Source organism: Lycium barbarum, chromosome 12, assembly GCF_019175385.1.
Source record: "Lycium barbarum isolate Lr01 chromosome 12, ASM1917538v2, whole genome shotgun sequence".
In the NCBI taxonomy this organism is placed as follows: domain Eukaryota; kingdom Viridiplantae; phylum Streptophyta; class Magnoliopsida; order Solanales; family Solanaceae; genus Lycium; species Lycium barbarum.
The window spans coordinates 95,193,527-95,218,816 of NC_083348.1; the positions used below are offsets into that span (position 1 = coordinate 95,193,527).

Genomic DNA, 25,290 nt, shown 5'->3' on the forward strand with positions numbered 1-25,290 from the left:
GCTTGAACATATTAAGCAACAATTAATATTTTAAGTTGCTAATAACTAAAAAGCTAGGAAGTTAGACCTTTGATCCAGAAAGGTTAGCACATCCATTTGAAGTCAAGTTTGGTGCTTATAGTTCATTGTTCAATGTATTTTGAAACTTGATTAGAGTTATCATATATCATGCCATTGAATATTATTTTTGAAGCATCAAGGAAGATTTGCTCAATCAACTGGTCAAAGTTGGTGGTCCATTTTGTATCCTAACTAAAGACTTGTAATTCAGCTAGCTCTTGCATCAGCAATGGAAGCACAAATTTATGAATATGGTCTCTTCTTTCATGACAAAAATCCAGCTGTAATGATTGTTTGAGAGCTCTAGAGGTCAAGATGCTTATCTAGGTATGGGAAGGAAACTCTTTTACTCGTGAATCAGAGACACTAGTTTTCTTTGCCATAGCAGATATGATTAGCCACAAATTTGAGAAGATGAAGCTGCAAATGACCTAGGACCAACTGCAATTCTGCAAACCATCATTAATCAACCTATGGTGCATAAAATCATTTCGGGTGGTAAAATGGAGCAAACCACCACTACTGTTCTTTAAGCTTAATAGTGATGGAATCATGGAAGTTATCAAGAAGGGAACTGAAGGTATAATCAGAGACATGACAACAATGGCAAATTCATCTTAACTTAATCTCTGTTTCTTGGGTACCAGCATTGGGCTGAAAGTCAGGCTATGTTATTTGGACTCTAACAATGTGTGATAAAGGACCTGAACAAGATAATAGCCCAAGCTAATGCTAAGCTCCTGAACTTCTTGTGTGAATGAGGAAGCCACTACACCATGAAGAATGTTACAAACGGTGGATGATATTTTTGGGAATAAAGGAGCGGTAGTGCGACATTGTTATAGAGAAGCTACTAAGGTGGCAGATAGACTAGCTTCCCTCAGTCATGTTTATCGCCAACAGATTATTTTTACAAGCTACGATGAGGAGCTTCCAAGGCAAGTTAGAGGACACATTCAGCTATAACACCAATTCATACCAGCAGCGTAATTATTTATCAGCAAAAACACCAATTCATACCAACTTTGTGACAAGTCTCATATTTACTGTCATAATTGTGAAATTATGGTTTATCACGGGTCCAAAAATCTGATGATAGACAAAGCTCATGCAAAAATTGCAGGGAATACTGGAGATAAATCAGCCAGAGTCGCCATCATTGCCAAGCTTTGGGTTGAAGATCATAAAAATCAGCGAGTCAAAAGATGCTATCTTAGACAAAATAGTAGTCTATCACAATGTGAAGATCAATGACAATAAACTGAGTACTTCATTTAGGAACTTCAAACAGAATTAACCAAAAAGACCACAAACATCTTGCCAGAACTTTACAGATTAAAGAAGGGAGACTCATAAAACATGAAGCTAATTAGACACCTAGAAAGCATACTCACTGTACATGATGGATACTGTAACAGGGTTTTACAAGTAGCCTACAGACCCTTGGAACCAGGAATGTCTATCCACTGCAATTGTAGCTCTATTTCACCACGCTCAACATTTCGCAATCTAATAAACACATTTTGAACAACCTGATCATTTTCCCACACAATGGAGCTCTCTTCAGAGAGGCAATTTTGCCTGCTTGGCTTTATTTTTCTGATTATGGTTCCACTTGGGATGTTCTTGAAGCGCTTTCTCACGGCATCTATAAATGGAAATATGTCAAGTTCTGCATCCCCCATTTTATCGTCAAGAGAAAATGTATCCTTGTCATAAACTTGCTGCAATGCCAGGGAGAAAACTACTATCAGGATGACTCTTAGGAATGCATAAATTGCTAATCCACGTGATGATGTAGAAGATATCACTTTTTCAGTTAAAATAAGTCCCTTTGTTAGTATGTCCTGTTCTTAAGTTCCGTTTAAAAAAAGTAGAAAGCAAACTAGTACAAACTACAGGTCTACAACTACACCATTTATTCTTCCTGATATAACAAGTTAATATGCTGTTTAATTTCTTGATGAAACAAAATACAGTAAAATGAAGTTAATTACCAGTTGGATTGGGACAATTGGTTCAGTAATAGATAATGTTAAGTCTTCATTCCATTCTGGATTGACATTCTTCTTCACCACTCGAGTCTTCAGTTTCTGCCCCAACAAATAAAACAAGATTAGCATAACACGATAGTATATCTGTATCAAAAAGATGAAATAGGTATACACAAAGCCAAGATTGGAGATAGAAAAATGCAGGGAAGTGAAAACCATTTGAACATCCAATAGGTCCAAATATTTTAAATCAGTTCTTTTCCTTTTTAGGTTCATCCTAGTCCGAGACTGAGCCCAAACTTGTTTCGAATCTATACAACAACAATTATGTTTCAATCCAAGCAAGATGGGGTTTGCTATATGAATCTTTTACTGTCCACGTCGATCCGTTAAAGCTCTTGTTTCGAATCTATTTCTGCAAATTGTTACTCAAAAGTCTTTATTTTTTCCTTTCATTTAATTAGCGATGTTAAGACATGAACTAGTCAAACTGACACAATCAAGCACAAGCAACAAAGAGAGAGATTAAGATGACCATCAGCGAAACGACAAAAAAATGGTAGGTGAGTTTTACTGGACAAAGTTATCGGGAATAGTAGATGAACGCGCAAAATGACCCAAAAACCATCGTCATGAAAAGAAAAAGAAAACACACAGAGAGAGATTAAGATGAAAACAGAGTATGGTTTCTGTATATCCTGAAATTCATGGTGATTAACTATCAACTTTACAGGAATTAGGAAATTTTACTATTGCAAATGGGTGCTGATTGATGACTATCGGCTTTGTCTACACTCTACACTACAAAATTTTCAGCAAGTATAAAACCCAAAATGGCCAAAGACTCCAACCTTTTTTTTTGAGTCTCGCAACAAATACAAAAAAGATTCATCATAGTTTCAATTTACAGGAAGATCAAGAATGTGAAATCAGAGAAACACTGAAAAAGATTATTAAGAAACAAAAAACAGAAAATCGCATTAAACAAAAGTAACAGCTGTTCAGCAGAAAAAATATGAAAGCAAATGAAAAGAAAAAAGACGTTACCTGTTTGTCCATCCTAACAACAACGTAAGGATCGCTAGTAGTGACATCTCTAATAGCCAAATTAATCCCTCTGTGGATACGAATTCTCAGAAGACCCAATAAATTCTCCATTTGAAACTTGAGATAATGAAGCTAAGAAGGGGAAGGTGGGTTGATGTAAGATATAATGAATTAAGGCAAAGAAAGAAAGATGATGGAGTGATTATTAGTAGGGTCTCTTATTGATATTCTATTGGCTAACGTCTTATTTATACAGATTTAGGTTTCAAGAATTGAAGGCTGACTGTAACTGAGATTGTAGGTAAATGACACTTTCTCGTATTTAGTTTTCTTTTCTATGGCAGAAAAAACAAAAGAGTATACTATTAGGAGTATTTAGAACTGATATTAAAAGTACTTATAAAGCTTAACCAAACACGCTCAACTCATGTTTGGACAGATTTTGTAAAAGAAAAATTGGGTAAGGTAGCTTTTAATTTTCTGGGAGACAAACGTCAAAATTGGGTTCTCTGAGTAAGTACTACTCGATTTAAACACGTCTTTGTTTAATTTGTCAAAATAGTGTAAGGAATTTTTCCAAGAAAGGCTCGAACATATCAAGCAAATTCTGATTGACGTTGTCAAGTAAAATAAACTTTAGGGCTCTTCATCGTAATTTTCGAATGCTTTTGACCAGAGTTAGCTCTTCGACTCAACAAGAAAATGTCAAGAGCTGCAGCATCGCCCTATGACTTCTGGTTTTATATATTTTAACTATGATATACTAGTATAACTTACAGCTATTTAAAAAACATCGGGAAAAAAAGTTATATTTTCACCCTAGACACACAAAAATCTTAAGTAGTAACTTTGGGTTCGTGAAGCTCAAATGAGAAGTGGGATATTGGTCTAATCTTGTTTGTTTTTTGCACACATCAAACAGGATGGAGATTTGTTTATACAAATACTCATCTATTTAGTCGTCCTAATTCAGATTGATATAGATTATTGGTCTAATATTGTTTTGCTATGACCACCAAGATAAAAATACCTTGTCTACAAAGAACGAAAATAAAGTAATTTTAAAGGCTAAAATGTTTATTAGTTAGTACGTAAAAGAATAAAACTTAAAGGTTATAGCAAAGATGTAAAAGTTTACTTTCACCAAGTAGAATGATTACGTAAAGGAAGAGGGTGGGGAGTGAAAATAATCGATATTGATGGGAATTATGGCATCATAGCAATTAGCAAATAATAATTTTTAATTCTTTTGCTTTATTGAATTTTGACGGAGAAATCAAATGTTAACTTGCTTAGTCGCGGAGTTGTCGAGAGTTACTGAATTTGGTAGAACTAACAACACTGCAATATTCTTCTGGAGTTCTAGTTAGACATTTTTGGTCCATACAGTTTGGTAACACTACGTGCAAAACTGTCATGTTTTTATTAAGCAATCATCTACTTTTTGGAGTACATATACGTGATTCTAGATAATGTTTAGACTTTAGAATTTGAAAATATTTGGGTAGGCAAATAACGCATTTCTTTTTAAGTTAAAATAGCTGAATTTTACTTAAAAAAAAAAATGGAAAAGTGGAAGGGGTTTACACCAAAACTTCCAAAAAGGTTTTTTTTTTTTTTTTAGAGAAATAATGCATAACTTTTTTTTACATCAGAAAGGGAGGGAGGAAAGGGATACTATGCCACTGATGATGTTTGAACCCTCCACCTTAATTGTATTATATTTTACAAAAAAATAGAGCTCATTCTGTTTCTTAAGATATGTTTTGTTAATTCTTTAGTTGAAAAATTTCGCAACTTTGTTATTAACAAATGTGAAGTAGCATTCATAGGTTAAGTTGATAAACTACCAGAGATTGTTATTACAATCTTAACTAATGGTATACATGTTAATTTATTTACACTATTATAGAGCGAAATCTCTAGTTTCATGGAGCGTCTTTCCTCCCAGAGAAAAGAACTGATGTAATTTATTGCAAGATTAGGACGTGACGAAAAACTTAATTAATATTAGGCCTATTAATAGCTTATTGATAACTCCATATAGTAATAACTCCAATTTATATGACAGCACAATAAATGAAACGCTTTGAGGTGAGAAATTTTTCTTTCATCAGAAAGCGATACATAATTCCAGAGTTGATTGGACTTATTTTCTTACATTTTGATTTTGTCATAATCGTTCGGTTCTATTAGAGCTTCTTCAAACAAGTGCTTGTCATCCAACACTTTATTATAATTAAGAATTCGTTAATGCCTCAGAAAAATCATCATGGGGCCAAAAGGGTATCATAACCTCATAAGAGAAATTTCATGCAAATTTCAAATTAAGATGAATTTTGGGAGGGAAGGGTAGCAATAACATTAACTTCATATAAATAAATTAAATAGCCGTGTAGATTTACCGTGCTACTCCCATTTGGGCCATTTTGGCCAAAATCAGTATGATAGAAATACCTTTTCTTAAAATAACATAACTTGTAATCCAAACTCATTCTAACCTTAAGAGTTGTGGATTGAAAGTATCAAATTCCTAAGTCGACCTGAGAGGTGAGTCAATATTGCGGATATTGTTGTTACAACTATAAGCTCCCACATTTTGACGACTCTTTTTTTTTTTCATTGTTTTGTGCGGAATGCCCTTCAAAGGCAGTGGTCTTTAATTTTTGCTCCTCAAATTGGTGGTCTTTATTTTTTATCTTTCTTTAAAAATCCCTTAGTTCCGGGTTCGAATCCTCCCTTAGTCAAAAATTAAAAAAGGAATTCGCAAGATAGAGTTTGGATTCGCAAGACAGAGTTTTGCCTTCAGGCATGGCAAAACTATACTTGAAGTCAAAACTCTTCCTTAAGGTAGAGATTTGCATTAAGATAATTTTTTTTTATTCAGTTGAAATCTTGCTGTCTTAAGGCCTAACTTTTACTACAAAACTCGGTTTTGCGAAATTCTTTTTTTTTTATTGAGCCGGGGTTTGAACCCAGGATCTCGGAGTATTAGGTGACGAGCAAAAATTAATGACCACCAATTTGAGGGACAAAAATTAAAGATCAGTGCCTTTGAGGGGCAATCGGGCAAATGTGGATAATCAGAGCGCCGGTCCAATGTACTTATCAGTCTTGGGCTCTTGGCGTTGTTTCTAACGCACTCGGTCAAACAAACCCACACGTATGAATTCTTGTCCATTTACGACCATATATGATTTTAATGTTTTGATAATGTTGCATAATCTTTGTTATTATAAAAAAAAAACAGTTTAATGACTTTATCAGAGATTTGAATAAAGTTGAGTGGTTTTTTAATATTATAAAAAGAAATTTGTAACTTCAGCGTACTAAAATTAAAAGTTGAGTGATCTTATTCCCGAAAAGTAAGACAAAAAAAAAATATAGAGAAAAGTCTGGCACAAGGAGGTTATTATTACCTCTCTCAAAATTCTTTTTTATTTTTTAAGTTTGTCAAACCAATAAAGGGAAAAGAAATTATTCTCTTCTCTTCCTTTCTCCAGTAGCGTAGCATAGGATAAATTTTTGAAGTCATTCTTATTTGTCAATCAACTTAAGATAATCATAGATATTCTTCAATTTTTCCCATATGACATAGGAGTTTGGTAAACTAGCAAAACAGATTAATCGAGCAATACGCCAGGAGCTATTGAAGAACAATTGTGATAATTGACTTTGCTGGGTGAAAAGAACATTATTGAACCTCCCACTAGTGCTTAGCTTAAAGCTTTGCTGATGAATGACTAAACTGACAATAAACTATCCAAAGGTTGGGTATTAATTAGTCCATATTCTCATGAACTCTAATGCTAATAATATGTTGTTGAATATTTTATTTGTAGTGATAATTAATATATCTAATAGAGGTAAGTGTTATTCTAGTCTAAAATTATAGTAACTTCCGGTCATTTTCTGAACTGTACTTTCTAGAATAGGAGTAATAGACTTATCGTTCTAGCAGTAGTACTGCGTTAGTGACGACCTTTTACATATGTCACATGTGTACTAAAAAGTCATTAGCGAAAAAATATTTGACATTAAATTTTATCAGCTGTCACAACTATTATGTCTGGATTCAAAATCTTGAATAGTGTAAAAAAAAAAATATATATTGCCGATGGGAATAGAGGGGTCTTGGAGAAGGTTCCTCTGTAAACTTGCGTAACAGTATCACTTCTGAATCTCGAAGGCTAAACATGACATAATTTGGATGGCAAGAAACGTGTAATTTTACGTCATTAATGGGTCCAGAAAACAAAATAAAAGTCTTCGATGTTACTTATTCTAGGAATAATAGGGCAAATATTATTGGGTGATAATAAATTATTTTAAAAAATCAATATGCGGGAATGATATTTATTTAAGGAAAGATCTAATTGTACTATTGTAGGGTTGGATGTATATTTTTGCCTTCTCTTCCTTGTTTATTTTCTTAATATAAAATGTCCAAAACCTTTAAAAGTCAAAATTCAATCCTAAAGCACACCAAGATGAATTAACACTATATTAAGGTGAATGTGGACTTCACATAGATGATAAGAGTATTGGTTAAATTGCTAGGTCTAACGACTTCCACATCATTCCCCGCTTAACCATTATAATTAAACAAGAATTGCTGAAACAATTTCCTTTTTTTCCCCTTTCTTTTAGGCACACAAGAAAAGAAAAGCCAAAATGCAATTTCGGGAATATATATCACATCGAATGTTGTCTCAAAGCATTAAGGTTTGGAATTATGGTTATGACTATTACGATTATCCCTTGTTATTATTACTTAGATATAAGTAGGTGTGCAATGATAAAAAGGAAATGTATCTTTCAACAATTATTTTTTCGACAATACTAAAGTTTAAAGGGACCATATGATAGCAACTGAACTAAAGCCAGTTCAAACTAAACATATGAAAGAATCTATTTTTTTTTTTACATTGTCAATTATTTAAGAAGTGGTAATAGATAACGATGATTGCGCTAGAAGTAAAGAGTGAAGTCGTTTGCACTAGGGGGACATTCCACCCGTAAAAGATAGGAAAATATACCAAATTTCGTGCGTTCAAATGGCACTTCTGATGGCATGGGTCGCCACTCCAAGCAACTTTTGCTGACTAATATTCTGTTAATTTATTGAGCAAGCACACACTACATTAGTATAATTATTATCTAAATAATAATCATGTTAATCAGACATGTTTCGTTAATAAGGCTTAGACCTTAGCAGCCAGCTTACAGTTAATTAGTTTGGCACAATGTAGCCAGAGGCGAATTCAGGATTTTTAGTTTGTGGGTTTCCAGCAAAGATATTTCGGAATACAAAAATGAACTTAATAAGTAAAAAAGACCACAGGAGGGCTCGATCCTGCATCTAGCACTCTGCCTGGTTACTTTTTGCCATTGAGCCAAGCATTCATATTGTTACTGAGTTCCCATCTAATTAAAATTATACCTTGAATATTTTCAATACAATTACAAGGTGCCGGAAAAAGTTATGGGTTCCCGGGAACCCCCACTCACCACTGTGGATCCGCCCCTGAATGTAGCTAGTACTTATTTAAGTTTCACCTTTTATTACTGTATCTGTTTATCAATTTCAATTCCTTTAGTAGAAAGGTGGAAGACAAGAAAATCACCTTATCTTTAAAATGTTTCGGAAGAATATAAATATCCTAATCTATTGATGTTTGAATTCACAGATCATCCTCAACTAGTTCGTGTACTTCCCTTTTTTCTTTCTTTACACTAATAGGAATTTTTTCAAGTTTTGGTCCCGAAACTAAATTTCATTTGGGTCATTTGCACTTTTGTCTCTATTTTGTGCTGGTCTTTAGTTTTTGTCCTTCAAATGGACTGGTCTTTAATTTTTACCCTTCAAAATTGCACTCATGTTCATTTTGTGCTGGTCTTTAGTTTTTGTCCTTCAAATGGACTGGTCTTTAATTTTTACCCTTCAAAATTGCATCATAAGTTACGCATCATAATATTCACAAGTTATGTTAGCGCCTTTAAAGAACTTATGCCCCGCTAGGCAATTAAAGACCAGTCCATTTGAAGGGCAAACCGTGCAATTACTTCATTTCTTGAGATCGTTTAGTTGCTGCATTATAAAAACAAATTAGGGAAACAACACCGAGTACCCCTAAAATATAAAATATTTACCCGTTTCATGCCCCTTCTAGAGTAATTTCGCTCCTACGGGCCAGTCGTAAATATTTACCCGACGTACCCCTTACCCAATCCCCTTCCTCTGTGACATCATCACATTATATTTATATATCATGATAGTATCATGGAGGACTAAGAGAAGGACTGAAGCAGTCCTCCATGATACCATATCAATATATTTATATACTAAGAAAGTACCATGATCATAAGGAGTGTCTCATTAAAGTTCGTGATACCATTGTGGATAACGAAATTTTATTAAATTTAATTCACAAGAAATTCGGATTACATTCAAGATATATTAGTCTGAATAAATAAATTGTGAGCTAATATAATTTAGTTAATTATTTAAGTCCAATAAACATGGATTTAAGTAATGGTCCAATTTCGTTGGGCTAGTCCATTTAATTGGGTTACAAATGATGAGCCCACTTTGACAAGCCCAAGATGTCATCTTATCCAAGAGGGCCAAGTTGGTGTCACGTGTCAAATGACGTGGCATGCCAAGTCAAATAAAGGAGACTATAGGATCACGCCACGTGTAAGAATGATGCAGCATGCCTAGTCAAATCAGAGGCCAATGAAGATGTGCCACGTGTACAAGTGATATGTTTCGCCCAATCAAATATCGACATGTCAGCTTAAATCTGATTTGCCGGAAGAAGTCTGTCCTTATCACAACTCCTCCATCCTACAACTATAAATAGGGGTCTCATAATTCAAAAAAAGGACAGAAATTCTAACAAGAAGCCAGAGAGAGCTCGTGGATCAAACGCCGCAGATTTCTCTACAAGCTAAAAGCATTCAAGCACTCAAGTATTTCTCTAGAATTTTTAGAAATCCAGACGAAGATTCAAGATCAAGCTTCAAGCCCGTGAATACAAGTACAAGTTCAAGATCAAGACCAACAGATTCAAGATCAAGCTCAAAAGCCCTTGAATTCAAGTACAAGTCAAGATCAAATCCATCGGTTCAAGATCAAGCTCAGAAGCCCTTGAATTTATTATTGAAAAGGCGAATCAGAGGATTCATAGAGATTGTAACACTCATATTCGGAAATCAAATACAATGATTGTTGCGATATTTTCCTGTCTTGATTATTATTTTCTCGATGCGAATTTTATTGTCTACAACCATCACATTATATGTAATATAAGATGATGCTATCATAGAGATTTTTTTGTAGAAAAGTGACTTTTTGAATAAACAAACATGATCATCCATAATGCCATCTCAGTATATTTATATTTCATGATGATATCATGGAGGACTAAGAGAAGGACCGAAGCAGTCTTTCATGATACCATCTCAGTATATTTATATACCATGTTAGTATTATAATTGGGAGCATCTCGATAAATACTTTTAATTTTTTCTGAGGGTACAAAAGTAATGAAGTTATGGGCGGATAATTATTTTGGTTTGAGGGCCCCAAACGTTCTTTTCCCAAAAAATTATGCAAAGTGTTTGAAACCTCTGCTTCGGGCTGAACTTGGATTCGGGTTCCGATTTCAACTCTGCTTTGGGCTGAACTTGGAGTATGCATACAAGAGTTACGGGCCGCCTGTAAATAGCACAATTATAGTGATCTTGGACGCATTCCTTGAATATTACCCGAACACGTGTATAATGTGACACAAATTTCTATGCTGCTCTCTCCCACAGAGGAGCTGACCACCCCTGCACTCGCTCTTCCGAGTTTCAGCATCTGGAAGGTAAGTGCGTGCTTCACTATCTCCAACTTTTTACCAAGAAAGTAGGTTGAAATCCATTTTCCTGTTAATTACATCACTATTACTACTTTTTCTACCGTCTAGTTGTTTCTACTTATAATAGTTGTTTGTTCATTGAATTTACCATTGGCTAAACTCCATTTCCCCTGTTGGAAATTTTCTTAATTATGCTTGCCTTTTGTTCTTATGCTTATTTTACCTATACCCTTTTGTCCTTGATAGATAAATTTAGTCTCTGAATCTTCAAAATTGTTGCTTTTGGTGTTGGCCTGCAGGAAAGTCTTTAATTATGGAGTGTAACCTGCTTAATTCACTTGGCCAAACCAACTTCCCAAGGTGATTTCTTTAATTCTGGAAGTTTAATTTTAGGGTTTTGATTATGTGATTTGACGACTTCATATGATACTGCTCCTTGTTGCAATGTGGAATCTTGATATGCCTTTTAATCTTTTTAGAGTTTATGTTCTATGCGGTAACAAATATTTTACACAATGGGTCACTCATAAGTTTACTAACCTATTGCCACAGGTTCAACTAGACTGATTTTGCATTGTCATTTGCATGCCAACTTGAATCCATCTTTTTATGTTTATGTTATTCTATTACTGATTTGTGTTTCCTGTTATCCTTTAATCATTTTGCTTTATTCTGATCATTCAATCTTGATCACGAAAATGCTGACATATTCTGAATTGGACTTTTATTGGCAATTATAAGGTTCAAGGTGGAAAATATGGATGGCGTTAGAGGAAATATGGCTTCATGCTATTCAAGAATAGGTTTCCATAGGATGCACAAATCATTTTCTGTCCCCAATTGGAAATACAGTATACCATGTACCTCTTGGAAAATATCTTGTGCCCCTGAAAATTTGGAGGAGGAATTTTCAGTGGCAGTATCGGATAAAATAGCAGAGGTTGGTCAGTCTGATCCTGAAGAAGTTCTTGACCGACCTTTGAAAAGCGATGAGGTAAGGTTTTCTATGACCCTGTTGCAGACCTTTATTAGAAAACAAACATCTTACAAGAGCCAAATAAATTCTTTCTTATTCCTCCTTTTGGCGGATGCTTCCTTTCTTGGTTGAGCATTATCTTTATTGTTGCTGCAAGTATATTGAGCTATACTGACTCTCTGCTACCTTAATAGTTGAAGTTACTGCTTGCCGATGCTGAAAGATCGAAGCTTCTCAATAAAATGAGTGAAGCCAATCGATATAATCGGTTGCTTAAGCGAGAGGTACATATTTTACTGGTTTTCCATTCATACCTCGTAAATACTTCTTATGAGACTGATAATGTGGATGATTCTCCATCGCAAATGAACAGGAACAAGAGGGAGACAGTTTCATATTGATGTGAATCCTTGTCTGGTCCTCATTAATATTTGGCAAATATGGGAGCATAGTCTCGGGTACTCTCGTCCTGTTAATAATTCACACGGTTAGGCCTTTTGAATTTGCAGCTAATGGCAAACTTTTGAAGCTAACATAAAGTTAAGGCGGGGAATTGGTAGACATACAAGGTTTTGGAAAGATGCTTGGATAGGTCACACATTTTTGAAGATCAAATATCAGGACCTTTATTTGTTTCACTACTAATACAGGTAGTCTGGTCTCAGATTGTTGGAACAGTAGATGCTGGTGCATTAGTTTTAGAAGGAATTGGTTTGATTGGGAGATACCCAGAATTCTCTCCTGTTAGAGGATTTAGATAAGGTGGCGCTTAATGTTGATGTTCCTGATAGCACTTTTTGGATAGGGTAAAAGAATGGTATCTTCTCTGTTAATTCATGTTACAAAAAAATTAACAGTGAGGAGTGAAATCCTATTATCTGGCCATGGGAAACAGATATGGAATCCCAAGGCGCCTTACAAGGTTTGTTGTTTTATGTACAACGAGGCTTGTCTGACTCAAAGCAAACTACAGAGAAGAGGTTTGACATTATGCAGCAGGCGTTTTTTGTGCAAAAGAGAAGGAAAACTACAGCCTTCTCTTCCTACACTGCCCAGTGGCAAACAGATCTGCTCACTATTTTAAACCTTTCCAAAATTTCTTTTGTCATGCCCTATACACTACAGGAGTTACTGACCAGATGGAGTGCTGAACGTATAAGGATACCTGCGAGGAAGATCTGGAAAATAGTATCTGCTTGGGTTAGCTGGGTATTATTATGGCAAGAAAAGAATTCTAGATGCTTCGAAGGGAAGGGAAAGTTGATACTGTATAGAAGATGAATTTAGATGCCTATGGTTTTTGGTGGTGTAATCTACAGGATGTAAAAGATGAAAAGAATTTGGTAAATTTCATAGGCACTACAGGGATAAGGAATTGTACAGAAGGCATACTTTCTTTTGGTTTTCGCATAAAAGTATCCCTAACTTTGTAATGTCCTAGCACCATCTTAGTTCCAAGCTATTCATCTATTACTAGTATAATATTACTTACCTGTTCAAAGAATTTTTGTCTGGTCCTCATATTGTAGATGCTGTATTTCATATGGCTTCACCAAGTGGATTCTAGTTCCAATTTTTGAATTTTTTTAAAAAAATTGTGGAACTAGAATCACTTGGTGAAGCCATATGAAATACAACATCTGCACTATGAGGACCAGACAAGAATTCTTTGAGCAGGTATATTAGTAATAGACGGATAGGTGAATTATAATCAGATGAAAATATAGTTAGCGTCTTAGTTCTGCAGAAATATAATCTTAACGAGATCTGTTTCTAAGAATCCTAGATGCAATAGGTGAATTAAACCCATATATAGCTGTGTGAAGTTAAAGGTTTATGGCTAAATATAAATGATGGAAAATGCTTTGCATGGAATCTCAATCTTTTTATTTTTAATTTTTATGATGGACAACTAATATGCTATATCACTGCAGTTGCAAGCCAAGGAGGATGCGCTGGTTAATTTCAAAAGTGAGCTTTCAGTCATCGAACTTGAGATTCAGGTTTGCTTCTATGACTGATGTTATTATAATTTTATTGCTTCAGATCTAATTGTAATTTGTATGTATTTGATGCATTTGCATATCAGTTATAACAAACCTATGGTCCCTTGTGATGTGATGATTTGTGCCCTTAATCAACTAGAATGTGATTTATGCTTAAATGAAATTGTCCACACTTGAAGACGACACTTATCGCAAACCAGAAGAGAAAAGTTAGACAGTTGATAATCAACATTTATGTGGGACTTCAACTCTATCAACCGGCATTAGCAGCCTACATGGTATAAAGATAGCTTATATTTCATTTGACTTGCAGGGTTTGGTTAGATTGGCTGAAGAAATTGCTAAATCTGCTATCCCAGCTGGTTCAAGAAAAATTAATGGGAGATATATCCAGTCGCAGCTGTTTTCACGTTTGGAAGGTATTATTACCTTATTGTGCTTCCTTAAACTGATCACCAGACTCTTTTCAATGCCAGACAGTGCCAACTTTATTGGATTCTAGAGTTATGTTTATGGATGAGGTTAATCTGCCATTTCCATGATTGCCGTCTTGATACTTCTGTTCTGAAGCCATACAAGAAAAATTGAAGGAGCAAATAAAGGACGTGGAAGCTGTACAAGCCAAAGAGGTTCCTTTATCCTGGGTTGGGGTAGCAGAGGTGAGTTCTTGAGGAAGTTTCTTCTGTATCTGCTAACCAATTTGGAACTGTGCAATTCCTACTGCTGTCTAGGTTTGTTAAGCATTTGATGGCTGATACTTGACAATTAAATGCTGTACAGTTGGAGTAGACATACAACCCTCTACTAGCTTAAGATCCTTTTGTGCATTGTGAAAATTGAAAACTTCGAAGTTGTTTCGGTTAGTCTGGTGTTACTATCTTTTCGGTTCGGCCTATTGATATTAAAGTGGAACGAGTAGTGTATCATTTTCCCCCGTTCTTTTCGGATTGCTCCATATCAGTACTTTTTTTCCTTTCTAGGAAAGGTAAGATAATTTATCAGTGCTTTCTATAACTCTATTATATATCTGAACCTGACACAGATATTGTGTCTCCAAATTAAGTTAAAAACCAAGCCTTCATCTCAATTTTCCCTTTAAAGCTTTTCGCCTTAGTTAAATTGAAACACTCTGTTGATTGCTTACTTGTCTCGAGAACAAAATAGGTCGTGTCTTATCTTTGGAGTTTCTTATAGCTTTACATGGCATCTGGACTTTTTAGCATGATATACTAAGATTCCTTGCAACTTTTCTCTTGCTTATTAATTATGTATGTATGTTTAAAGAACCAAGCCTCTCAAGTAGGGCTTGAAAGAATCTAGGTGATCCAATCAGATGATAAGATACAAAGAAAAAAGGTTTAATGCTTTTCTTGTGGTGGGGGATTCAAATGCTAGTTTCATAATCAATGTATTAACTTTCCCCTAGCTGGATGAAATTTTCTTTACTAAGGAAATCGACAATATTATGTTGAAGAACTTCCGATCCAGAAATTAGCAGTGAGCTGTCTACCATCACTTAAAAATGTTTTTTATTGGGTGCACACTTTGGCAGCCGATTACAGAAGGCATTATGACCTTGAATTTTGATTATCTTTAGAGTGTACAAGTAATGGGTTCCTTTGATGGTTGGAGTCAAGGAGAGCACTTATCTCCAGAGTACACTGGCTCTTATATGCACTTTTCAGCTACATTGTTTCTAAGACCTGGAAGGTGCGTTTCTCTTTTGCCAGAGTAAATTTGTTTTTGCTCTCTCTCTCTCTCTCTCTACTAAGTGTATTTGTTCTTTCCTTTGAAAAAAGATACTTTTGCATTGTACCAATAAAAGAAGAAGATATTTTTGCGTTGTCAGGTATGAAATTAAGTTCTTGATAGATGGTGACTGGAAACTATCCCCAGAATTACCAACTACTGGAGAGGGGTTAACCAAGAACAATTTATTGGTCGTGGAATAGCTCGTTTAGGATGTATATCTGCTGAAAGTCTGCATTCTGGGCTGCAAGAACAACTTAGTAATTGTCGAATTGCTCCTGTAGCACTCAGCATGTCATGTCTACCTGCCGAAGGTTGTGCCATAGGTGTGAAATGTCCGTCTTTGAGGATCCAGATCTCAAGCCTGTCAATTTATGTAATGGACTATTGGGAAAATATTTGTTTGAGGAATGTTAAGTAAGCAATGTTGTCATTGTATATATGCTAACTATCGACTAGCTTTTAAGTCGTACTAATGTATAAGCTTCAGCCATAAACGTGTTCATTCATCATTCATGTTGTTTGTCTTGTTGACACCCGGTGCTTAATCAAAAAATAAAAGGAAAGCAAAAGGTAGCTCATGAGGTAAATAGTGCTCAAGACCATATAAGGAGATATCTGATTCTCTCGACCAACTATGAGTTATAACTCCCATGCCCAATAATCAGTGTTCAGTATATAATGGACGTCCTAAGGTATGTAAAGGCGTTCAAAGTGATTTGTCAAGATTTTAGTCTTCCATTCTTTTTCTTTTAATGTTTTGAGTTGAATGTTCAGACTTTTAGCAAATGATTAAAGTAATTTCTCAATAATGTTGACTTATTCTATATGATGAACTCAAGTCCCCTTTTCCATGCCAACCCTTTATTTTTAAAGTCCTATCATCCAATGTCAAGGCCACGAAATTAAATAAACATCGATACAAGTGATGAATCATGGAGTTAAGGAATAATCGGCCGTCATACTGATACATTGCAATAGAGTCCGGAGCCTAAAGGGTATAAAAATACACAGTCTTTATCAAAAGGGAACGTTTAAAAATTAATATACCAAAAGGGGTATATCGTGGATCAGCCCACGATATACCCCAAAATTTTTCTGTCCGTGTCAGACTTCAACGAAAAACAAACAATTTTTTTTTTACCTGTATAACGTGGACTGATCCACGTTATACAATATAAATTGTATAACGTGGATCAGCCCACGTTATACAATTATAACTTGTATAACGTGGACTGATCCACGTTATACAATTTATATTGTATAACGTGGATCAGCCCACGTTATACAAGTTATATTATTAACAGTGGACTGATCCGAATTCTTTACTCTGCCCTAAAATTTCCATTCACTTCCGCCGCTTCACTCTTTCATTCTCTTCCATTCTCCTCCATTACAAATACTTACAGAACTTCTACCTCTCCATTTTCTTCCCCTTTTCCTTCTCCTCCATTTATTATCTTTTTAAACCCTACATTACAATCTAATTTTTGGAGCAACTTCTTCATCTTTATCTTTTATCACTATTTAAATTAAGGTATTTTTTCTAACTCATATAATATTGCATATTTATATTAGATGTAGATATGTTTGTCTTATATATCTTAATTGTTATTTTTTATTTGTGTTATTTGTGTTATTTTAATTTGAACTTAAAATATGATTGTTAGAAGCATTATTATATAAAAGGTCCGATTTGTTTAGTAGCACTTTTGAAGAAATTTGTTGTTATGTTGCTGTTATTTTTGTGGATTGTTATATAAAAGATCTGAATAACTAAACAACATATTTTGTTATGGATTGTTATGTTGCTGTTATTTTTGTGGATTGTTATATAAAAGATCTGAATAACTAAACAACATATTTTGTTATGGATTGTTATGTTGCTGTTATTTTTGTTAGTTTGGTGGATATTTGTAAAACGTGGACTGATCCACGTTATACAATATATATTGTATAACGTGGATCAGTCCACGTTTTACAATATATAATTGTGAAACGTGGACAGTTCCACGTTATTCAATATATTTTGTTATGGATTGTTATACAATATATTTCATTGTACCTTTAATGTGATATTTATATAGCCAGAAAAGTGAAACTTAATTGATGCCTTAGTAGGCCAAAAAAAAAAAAATACTTAAAATGTCATGATAATGCTTTATTATATGGGACCTAAGTCTAAGTGGGTGGACAATTATTTTGTCTATACCTTATAGGTATTAATGAGGTCCACTATCAGTGGTTTCTAAATAAGGCGTATGGAAGTTGGCTTTATCTAGCCAGTGCATATTTGTTCTGCTAAAATTGGAATAATATATATATTTTTAATAGTGAGTTACTCCAAATAGCTTGATCTGGACTTCATTTTTTTTTTATATAAGGTATGGAGTTTCCACGGGTATGCGTACATCCGAGGCCAGAAGTGTACGATGTGTTAACACTCCAGGAGAAGCATCGATCAGAGGCTGTGGGGGATGGTTCCTTGAGAGGACCGACCAGATGCCTGTTTCCTCGCCGCGTGGATACCGAATTTTGGAAGCACGTGAGGCGTCATCCTCGCATCCTTGACTACTTTGGCCTGTGTGGATTTAGGGGAGTAGTAGAGGTAGGATGTGTATCATATGATTGGGCAGTCATCACTGCACTTATAGAGAGATGGCGTCCTGAGACGCACACCTTTCATCTGCGTACAGGTGAGGCGACCATCACATTACAAGATATTGAGGTCATGTTTGGCTTGGTTGTTGATGGTAATCCCTTGAATAATCTTAATGCTAGATATATAGATATTGGTGGGTGGCAACAATTGATCCATGAGCTTACTGGTTGGGCACCCGGTCTGGATTGTTTTAATGGTGTTAGTAGGTTAGAAGTACATAAATTAATTGAATATATTAGAGGCTTAGATGACATTACAGATCAGACCCCAGAAATTGATGTGCAACAGCGGGTTAGGTTGTACTTGCTATGGCTTTGTGGCGGCACGATATTTACGGATAAGTCCGGTGACTTACTTAATTTAGACTATTTGCTTGACATGCGTGACCTTAGAGCAATGAGTGGACAAGCTTGGGGAGCGGCTGCATTGTCATATTTGTATACTTGTTTATGCCGCGCTTCGTTGAGGAAAGCCAAGGATGTGTGTGGATTCATTTCCTTATTGCAGGTACGTGACCTTTAAAATTATATAATTTTATTTGGTTGTCCTATTTGATAGTTATAATGTTTTTATGTATTTATTTTAATTTTTTAATCAACTACAATGCAAGGTGAACACATCTTCAAGTTTCTGTTCTGGGCTTATAAACCAAGCATCGATGGATTCAAAAGTTGCAGGCCTGTCATCTCAATAGACGGTACTCATCTGTACGGTAAGTATGAGATGAAACTTCTAATTGCTGTTGGAATTGATGCAAACAATAACATTTTTCCACTTGCATATGCTATTGTTGCACGTGAGAGCTTTGAGTCCTGGACGTGGTTCCTTGTGTTGTTGTGGAGACATATTGTTCGTGAGAGACAAGGAATTGGACTTATTTCTGACCGTCATCAGGGCATCTTGCAATGTGTCCAAACACATGATTGGTTCCAACCACCATCCACACACCATAGGTTTTGCGTTCGGCATTTGAAAAGCAACTTCAATAAAAAGTTTCTCAGCAGTGACCTTGAGAAGCTAATGTGGTTGGCGGCTACAGAGCATCAGAAGAAGAAGTATAAAATGAGGATGGAACAAATCAAAACAATGTCATCTCCAGCGTATTTGTGGTTAAAAGCTCTTCCGGAGAAAAAATGGACATTGCATAAGGACAACGGTCATAGGTGGGGGGCTATGACAACGAATGTCTCCGAGTCTTACAACGGTTTATTGAAGAAAGCTCGTGGATTGCCCGTTACTGCCATGGTCCGTTATACGTTTAAAAATCTTGTTGATCGGTTTGTTGAGAGAAGCACCCTTGCTGATTTGTTGATTGCGAATAAAAAGTTTTGGCCGCGCGCTGTTGAAAAGAAGTTTGATGAATACTGGGAGAGGTCCCTAAAGCATACTGACATGCAGCAATACAATGCAACTGAAGGGGTCTTTGAGATTCTGACATTTGCACACGAAGGTAAGGGCAGAAATATACATAAAGTCTCTGCCGAAGGGAAAAAGTGTTCGTGTGGAAAGTGGAGAAACTACCATATGCCATGTTCACATGCAATTAAATTTTGTGATATTCGCGGAATTCAACCAAAGACCTATGTTAGCAAGTACTACAGTTGCAGGTTTTATAAGCAAACGTACAGTGAAAAATTTTCACCGTTGGGTGATGAGGCATATTGGCCACCTTCTCCCTTCAGTTTAATTGCAAACACTGAATACGAGCGAACTTCAGGAGCGCGGAGTACAACTAGAAGGAGGAATGAAATGGATATAGCTCCTGCTCGCATGGCTAGAAAGTGCAGTACGTGCAAGCAAACAGGTCATAACAAGAATCACTGCCCTGACAGAAATCAGTAGTTGTTGTTGCTTGTTGGTTTTTATGTTTTTTCTTAACTTGTATGATTGTTGTTTCCTTATGTACTCTTCCAAGAATATATAACATGTCTTGTGCAGTTTAATAATTAGTATGTAATTTAACATTTACTACTCAGTTAATGTGTAACGTTTATTTAACTTATATTTAATTTTTTATTTCTGTTCGCATATATAACACATTTAATTATTTGTATGTGTTAAAATATTTATTTGAGTTAATCATGCTTTAAAAATTAAAAAAAGCAATAAATGTTTTTTATTAAAAACATAACCGAATATGATTTAAATTTAGGCAACGTCTATTCGAGTATTTGTAAAACTGTTAATAATATAACTTGTATAACGTGGACTGATCCACGTTATACAATTTAGCTGATCCACGTTATACAGGTAATTTTTTTTTTTTTTTTTTGGTTTTTCGTTGAAGTCTGACACGGACAGAAAAATTTTGGGGTATATCGTGGGCTGATCCACGATATACCCCTTTTGGTATTTTAATTTTTAAACGTTCCCTTTTGGTAAAGACCGTGTATTTTTATATCCTTTAGGCTCCGGACTCCATTGCAATAACTCCCTTATTTTAGTTGGCATCGACTAAAATAATGTTATTGTTTGTGAGGATTCTTTTCGATATCTCAGAGGAATCTGAAAACGATAAAGAATTGTTTTCCCACGCCTATGAATGTCCAATTTGTTTAAATTATGATTCACATCTAGCCCATCGCATTCATAGTACTCCGTACCTTAAACTTGATAATTCAAAAAAGACAAATCAAAGCCACGACAATAGATATAAACCTCAACCTCCCCTCTATTATAGTAGCTACTATTACGATCGCAAAGGGGTTCGTGGCTTTGTCCTAAGCAACACACTAAGGGGCCTAGTAGGTTTTAGTTTATGTATAGCTTACCTCATGCCTGGTAGTTGTTAAAATTTGTATAATTATTTCTGGGACGTTTGTCAACTAGGTAAAATTGTTTTATTTTATATTGAATAATTTAGCAACATCTAAACGATTTATATATTCTTGTTCCTGTGGAAAAAAAAGCATTTAATAATTCTTGTTACAAATTATCTTTTTATACTGTTTATCTTTCCATTATTTGCTTCTCATAAATTTGGCTGAATGTAATTAGCAGTCCGGATAGTAGCTGCTAAGGTCTAGGGGATTAAAAAAATGTACAAATGTCGGATTTAAATCTACCAGAGAGTCCCACATCGGTGGACAATCCTCACCTCTTTAACTAACTTTTAAGGCTGAGTTAGGCTCAATCTTCATTTCTTTAGCAATAAAGTGACTCTTGAACCACCTTTTAAGTTGCATTAGAAGTCCCTTATATCAAGAGAATTCAACAATTCATTGATGCAAAAAAATAAAATATTACACTGTATATTCAAGGTCAAAATTATTTGGTTAATGTATGTATAGTAGATATTGAATCCATTTAGCTTCTTTGTGAGTTTATTTTTTTATATTTGAATTCCATAGTGAAAATTTCTAGCTCCACCACTGACCGTGAGTCAACTAATTGTCCGTGTATTTATTCTCTCTGTATGGTAGTATTATAATATCCGTTCTCTTTATTCTTGAATTGTAAACATTAAATTGGTTGGAATACATGGAAGTTGTCATATGCTGTCTAGTAACAATATTGATAGAAGAAGAGGCTAAGCATTTTCGCAGAAAACAGAGAAGGAATCCACTGTCCGTTTCAACAATCACAGCCTTCCCCTTTCTTCTGATAAACTCCCAAAAGTACCCTAGTTGAAGCTAACGTATCCCTCCACGCCTTTCTTTTTAACTTCATTTGGAGAAGCCTTTACAACAAGCACCTCATTGCTTGAATGGTTTTTCCCATCAAAATTTGGATGCCCACTCTTCTTTTTCTCTCCTTTGGCTCTGTTAAAGACGCCTGGTACTATCGTTGCATTGGCCTTGACCCTTGAGATATTCATATAAATCTGTCCCATCTTTTCCCTTGTGTCCAATAACTACAGCTAGCGTTGTAGCTTCTTTGAAAATCTAAAAGATTGAGAATAAGAAAGAAAGGATGATGTCGAGAAAGTTGATGAAATCATATTCTGAGAAGATGTCCAAGGGGGAGGAGAATAAGAATGCCAAGAGTACTAGGTTGTTGATCACGGTCAATGTGCTGGGAAGTGCAGGACCGTTAAGATTTGTTGTGAGTGAGAATGATAAGGTTGTTAAGGTGGTTGACACAGCTCTGAAACAATATGGTCGAGAGGGCCGACTTCCAGTTCTGAGTTCTGATGTCAATGATTTCTTTCTTTACTCAGCCAGTGCTGGAATTGATGGTATGTACACACATATCTTACATCCTCTCAATCTTTCTTTCATTTTTAACCCCGAGAGGATCAACAATATTCATACTTACTCTTAGAAGTTGCAGAAGAGAGAGCTGAGTCAAATTTAAGCAATTCAAATCAGTAAATTAATGGGTCCAACTCGCCCGAGGTTTCTTCAATAGAAGGCTGGGTCATTATAGGTCAAATTATGAATATAACCAGACTCACTTAACCTTCTCTCTTTTTTCATTTAGCTGGTTGAAAATGTGAAAGCTAATGTATTTTTTAATTTAAGTTCTTTCGTGTTTACATAATCCTCAAATCTCCAAGTTTGATTTTGTGTGTTTAGGTTTGACTTGCATTTTGACCCATTAGGTTACACTATTTTGACTTATGCTGTTCCAATACTTTAAGATTGGTGTTAAGAGTGTGTATTGGATCCTCAAAAAGTTATGCACTCTGGTTGAAAATGTGAAAGCTAATGTATTTTTTAATTTAAGTTCTTTCGTGTTTACATAATCCTCAAATCTCCAAGTTTGATTTTGTGTGTTTAGGTTTGACTTGCATTTTGACCCATTAGGTTACACTATTTTGACTTATGCTGCTCCAATACTTTAAGATTGGTGTTAAGAGTGTGTATTGGATCCTAAAAAAGTTATGCACTTTGGAGGATCCAGACTTGGGTACTTTGACATTTTTAAGGAGTCGAGCAAACATAGAGTTTGACCCAGGAGCATGTTGGATTATTTCGGATTCAATGTGTCAAGTCAAGGCAAACGAGTCTTAAATCAATCCGTACAAACTTAGGCGGGTGGGTTGATTTTGTCACCTAACTTACTCTCCATACACAACTCAAATCTCTAATCTACTATACTCCCTCATGATTCGCTGAAGCCTCACTTGTTCGAATTAATCTTACTGCAGTGCGTTGCTTACTTAGTACATGTTCGATCAATGCTTTTGATGCATTGACAGCCCTTTTTTCTGAACTGATTTTCAGCTATAGGACCATCAGACTCGATAGGATCACTAGGGGTGAGGAATTTCATCCTCTGTAAGAAGCAGAAACAGCCACTGATGACAGAAGGAAGGGCACATGGGATTTCGCAGAATGGAAAAGGGCGATGGAAGGCTTGGCTGACTAAGTCCTTTAGCTTCAACAAGATTCAGTCCCACTAATGAAGCACTTTCGTCTTCGCTATATTGTGGTTTCATCAAGCCTACAAGTTTATTCTGTGCTCGCTCTCAAAGCACTTGCGTTTGTAATGAGTATGAAAATTACATTAATAAATGATGTATACATATGCATCAATTCCTAAGTTACTCAAATGTGATAGGAGCTAATTCAATAAGCTTTGAAGTCTACATAGAAAAACATTAACGAATAATTAGTCGATTGGAAGCCTTCATAAGAGAGCCTATTATTCTACCAATTGACTCTGTTTATGGTTTCATTCTCATATGACTAGTTCCCGTATAAAGTTATAAGTAGAAACTGTTTGGAAATATATGAGAGATACCACGTTAAGAAGAACAAATACGAGACAAATAAAATATATTAATAACAATAAAGATGATAAAGAGTTTGAATTGGAAAACCCGGTTCAAGGCATGGATGACGCTGTCTTCAGAGTAGATCTCTATCGCTACCCCGATGCAAATAGTAAAGTAACATTCTACTCCCAAAATACAATGAACCACGTAAGAATTTTCTAATGTGCACTCAAATAGAAGTTCCGTAGAACCCTTTTAATCTCTCAACTGCTTTTGTAGGAATTCAGAATAAGAAGAAAAATGGACTCTTGAAGAGAATGAAATTATACAGAGCCTACAGATCTAGATGTGCTGTTAATTAATTTCTGCAGTGGAATAAGTTTTTACATAAAGTAAAAATAAATACTGCCAAATTAATGTGGATCTCTAAAGTATAAATATATTAATCGTAGTCGCGATTTTGTCCAAATATGGAATATATTTTAAAATGGTGAAAAACACCCTATTAACTTTGCTTTAAAAATCAAACTTTCCCTCTAACTTTGATTAATAGACATTATCTCCCTCCCCCCTCCCCCTTAATCCTAATTGGCTTTTCTAAATACCTATTTTACCCTTACATTATTAATTTTTGTCTTTTTTTTACTTCTTTAAAACCATGATATTTTTCGTTTTTTATTCTATGTAACAAATTTCCTAATAGAAAAAAGTAAATATTATTTTCGAGACGAAAAAAGAAAAGTGAGAAATACTAATTGAGCGTATGCCATCATTTTATTTTGGCGTTTCATACTTCTATGATAGTATAGATTATAGAAGGTTTTTTTAATTAAGTCTTGAAAAAAAAATGAAATATTATTTCAGAGGTGTTTTTTGGTTTTTAATGTTGACTCATTCCGTATGGCATATCTGTTTTTCTTTTCTATGCCAACCCCTTAATTTTAAAGTGCTATATATCATCTAATGTTAAGATCAAGAAGTAAAATAAACTTAAATACCAGTTGCCAATCATGATGGAGTGAATTACTTGGCTGTGGGTAGTGAAGCCTTGCAATTATTCCCATTATTTAAGTTGTCATGGACTTAAACAGTACTCATGATTGTAAGGATACTTTTCAAATTTTAAGAGGAATCTAGAAACCATACCAATGATCTCCCATTGTTTAAGTTATGATTCACCACCAGCCTACACATGCATTCTTAGACCTCTACTAAAATTTAAAAAGAAACCAAGTTTGCTTATGTAACTTAGTTTGATTGAATCGA

At 35.0% G+C, this 25,290-nt stretch overlaps 3 protein-coding genes across 5 annotated transcripts; 2 read left to right on the top strand and 1 right to left on the bottom strand.

Moving 5' to 3' along the window:
* Nucleotides 1–1,250: 1,250 nt before the first annotated feature.
* Nucleotides 1,251–3,475, bottom strand: LOC132623309 (protein C2-DOMAIN ABA-RELATED 3-like). Its single transcript, XM_060338045.1, has 3 exons — nucleotides 3,102–3,475; nucleotides 2,058–2,153; nucleotides 1,251–1,784 (listed from the first exon to the last, which is right to left on the bottom strand). Exons 1-3 carry the CDS (start codon nucleotides 3,210–3,212, stop codon nucleotides 1,494–1,496), a joined length of 498 nt encoding a protein of 165 aa, XP_060194028.1. The 5' UTR covers nucleotides 3,213–3,475; the 3' UTR covers nucleotides 1,251–1,493.
* A 7,345-nt stretch (nucleotides 3,476–10,820) lies between these two features.
* Nucleotides 10,821–16,214, top strand: LOC132621767 (protein PTST, chloroplastic). 3 transcript variants are annotated; one of them, XM_060336155.1, is made up of 9 exons: nucleotides 10,826–10,975; nucleotides 11,269–11,329; nucleotides 11,711–11,963; nucleotides 12,140–12,229; nucleotides 13,880–13,948; nucleotides 14,265–14,370; nucleotides 14,522–14,610; nucleotides 15,549–15,661; nucleotides 15,801–16,214. In XM_060336155.1, exons 2-9 carry the CDS (start codon nucleotides 11,283–11,285, stop codon nucleotides 15,901–15,903), a joined length of 870 nt encoding a protein of 289 aa, XP_060192138.1. In that variant the 5' UTR covers nucleotides 10,826–10,975; nucleotides 11,269–11,282; the 3' UTR covers nucleotides 15,904–16,214. The 3 variants fall into 3 exon arrangements, with proteins under 3 accessions (XP_060192140.1, XP_060192138.1, XP_060192139.1); XM_060336156.1 differs by having other exon boundaries at nucleotides 10,953–11,016; XM_060336157.1 differs by lacking the exon at nucleotides 15,801–16,214 and having other exon boundaries at nucleotides 10,821–10,975; nucleotides 15,504–15,643.
* Nucleotides 16,215–21,865: 5,651 nt separating this feature from the next.
* Nucleotides 21,866–23,953, top strand: LOC132621769 (uncharacterized protein At4g22758-like). Its single transcript, XM_060336158.1, has 2 exons — nucleotides 21,866–22,539; nucleotides 23,531–23,953. Exons 1-2 carry the CDS (start codon nucleotides 22,275–22,277, stop codon nucleotides 23,707–23,709), a joined length of 444 nt encoding a protein of 147 aa, XP_060192141.1. The 5' UTR covers nucleotides 21,866–22,274; the 3' UTR covers nucleotides 23,710–23,953.
* The last annotated feature ends 1,337 nt before the right edge of the window (nucleotides 23,954–25,290 follow it).

Bases quoted from the DNA above. Each gene is read 5' to 3' on its own strand.
- LOC132623309 (XM_060338045.1), bottom strand. From the start codon at position 3,212: ATGGAGAATTTATTGGGTCTTCTGAGAATTCGTATCCACAGAGGGATT. The intron at 2,154-3,101 runs GTAACGTCTTTT...TTGTTGGGGCAG, and splicing joins TTGTTAGGATGGACAAACAG to AAACTGAAGACTCGAGTGGT. The intron at 1,785-2,057 runs GTAATTAACTTC...CTGGCATTGCAG, and splicing joins CAATTGTCCCAATCCAACTG to CAAGTTTATGACAAGGATAC.
- LOC132621767 (XM_060336155.1), top strand. From the start codon at position 11,283: ATGGAGTGTAACCTGCTTAATTCACTTGGCCAAACCAACTTCCCAAG. The intron at 11,330-11,710 runs GTGATTTCTTTA...GGCAATTATAAG, and splicing joins GGCCAAACCAACTTCCCAAG to GTTCAAGGTGGAAAATATGG. The intron at 11,964-12,139 runs GTAAGGTTTTCT...CTACCTTAATAG, and splicing joins GACCTTTGAAAAGCGATGAG to TTGAAGTTACTGCTTGCCGA.
- LOC132621769 (XM_060336158.1), top strand. From the start codon at position 22,275: ATGATGTCGAGAAAGTTGATGAAATCATATTCTGAGAAGATGTCCAAG. The intron at 22,540-23,530 runs GTATGTACACAC...ACTGATTTTCAG, and splicing joins AGCCAGTGCTGGAATTGATG to CTATAGGACCATCAGACTCG.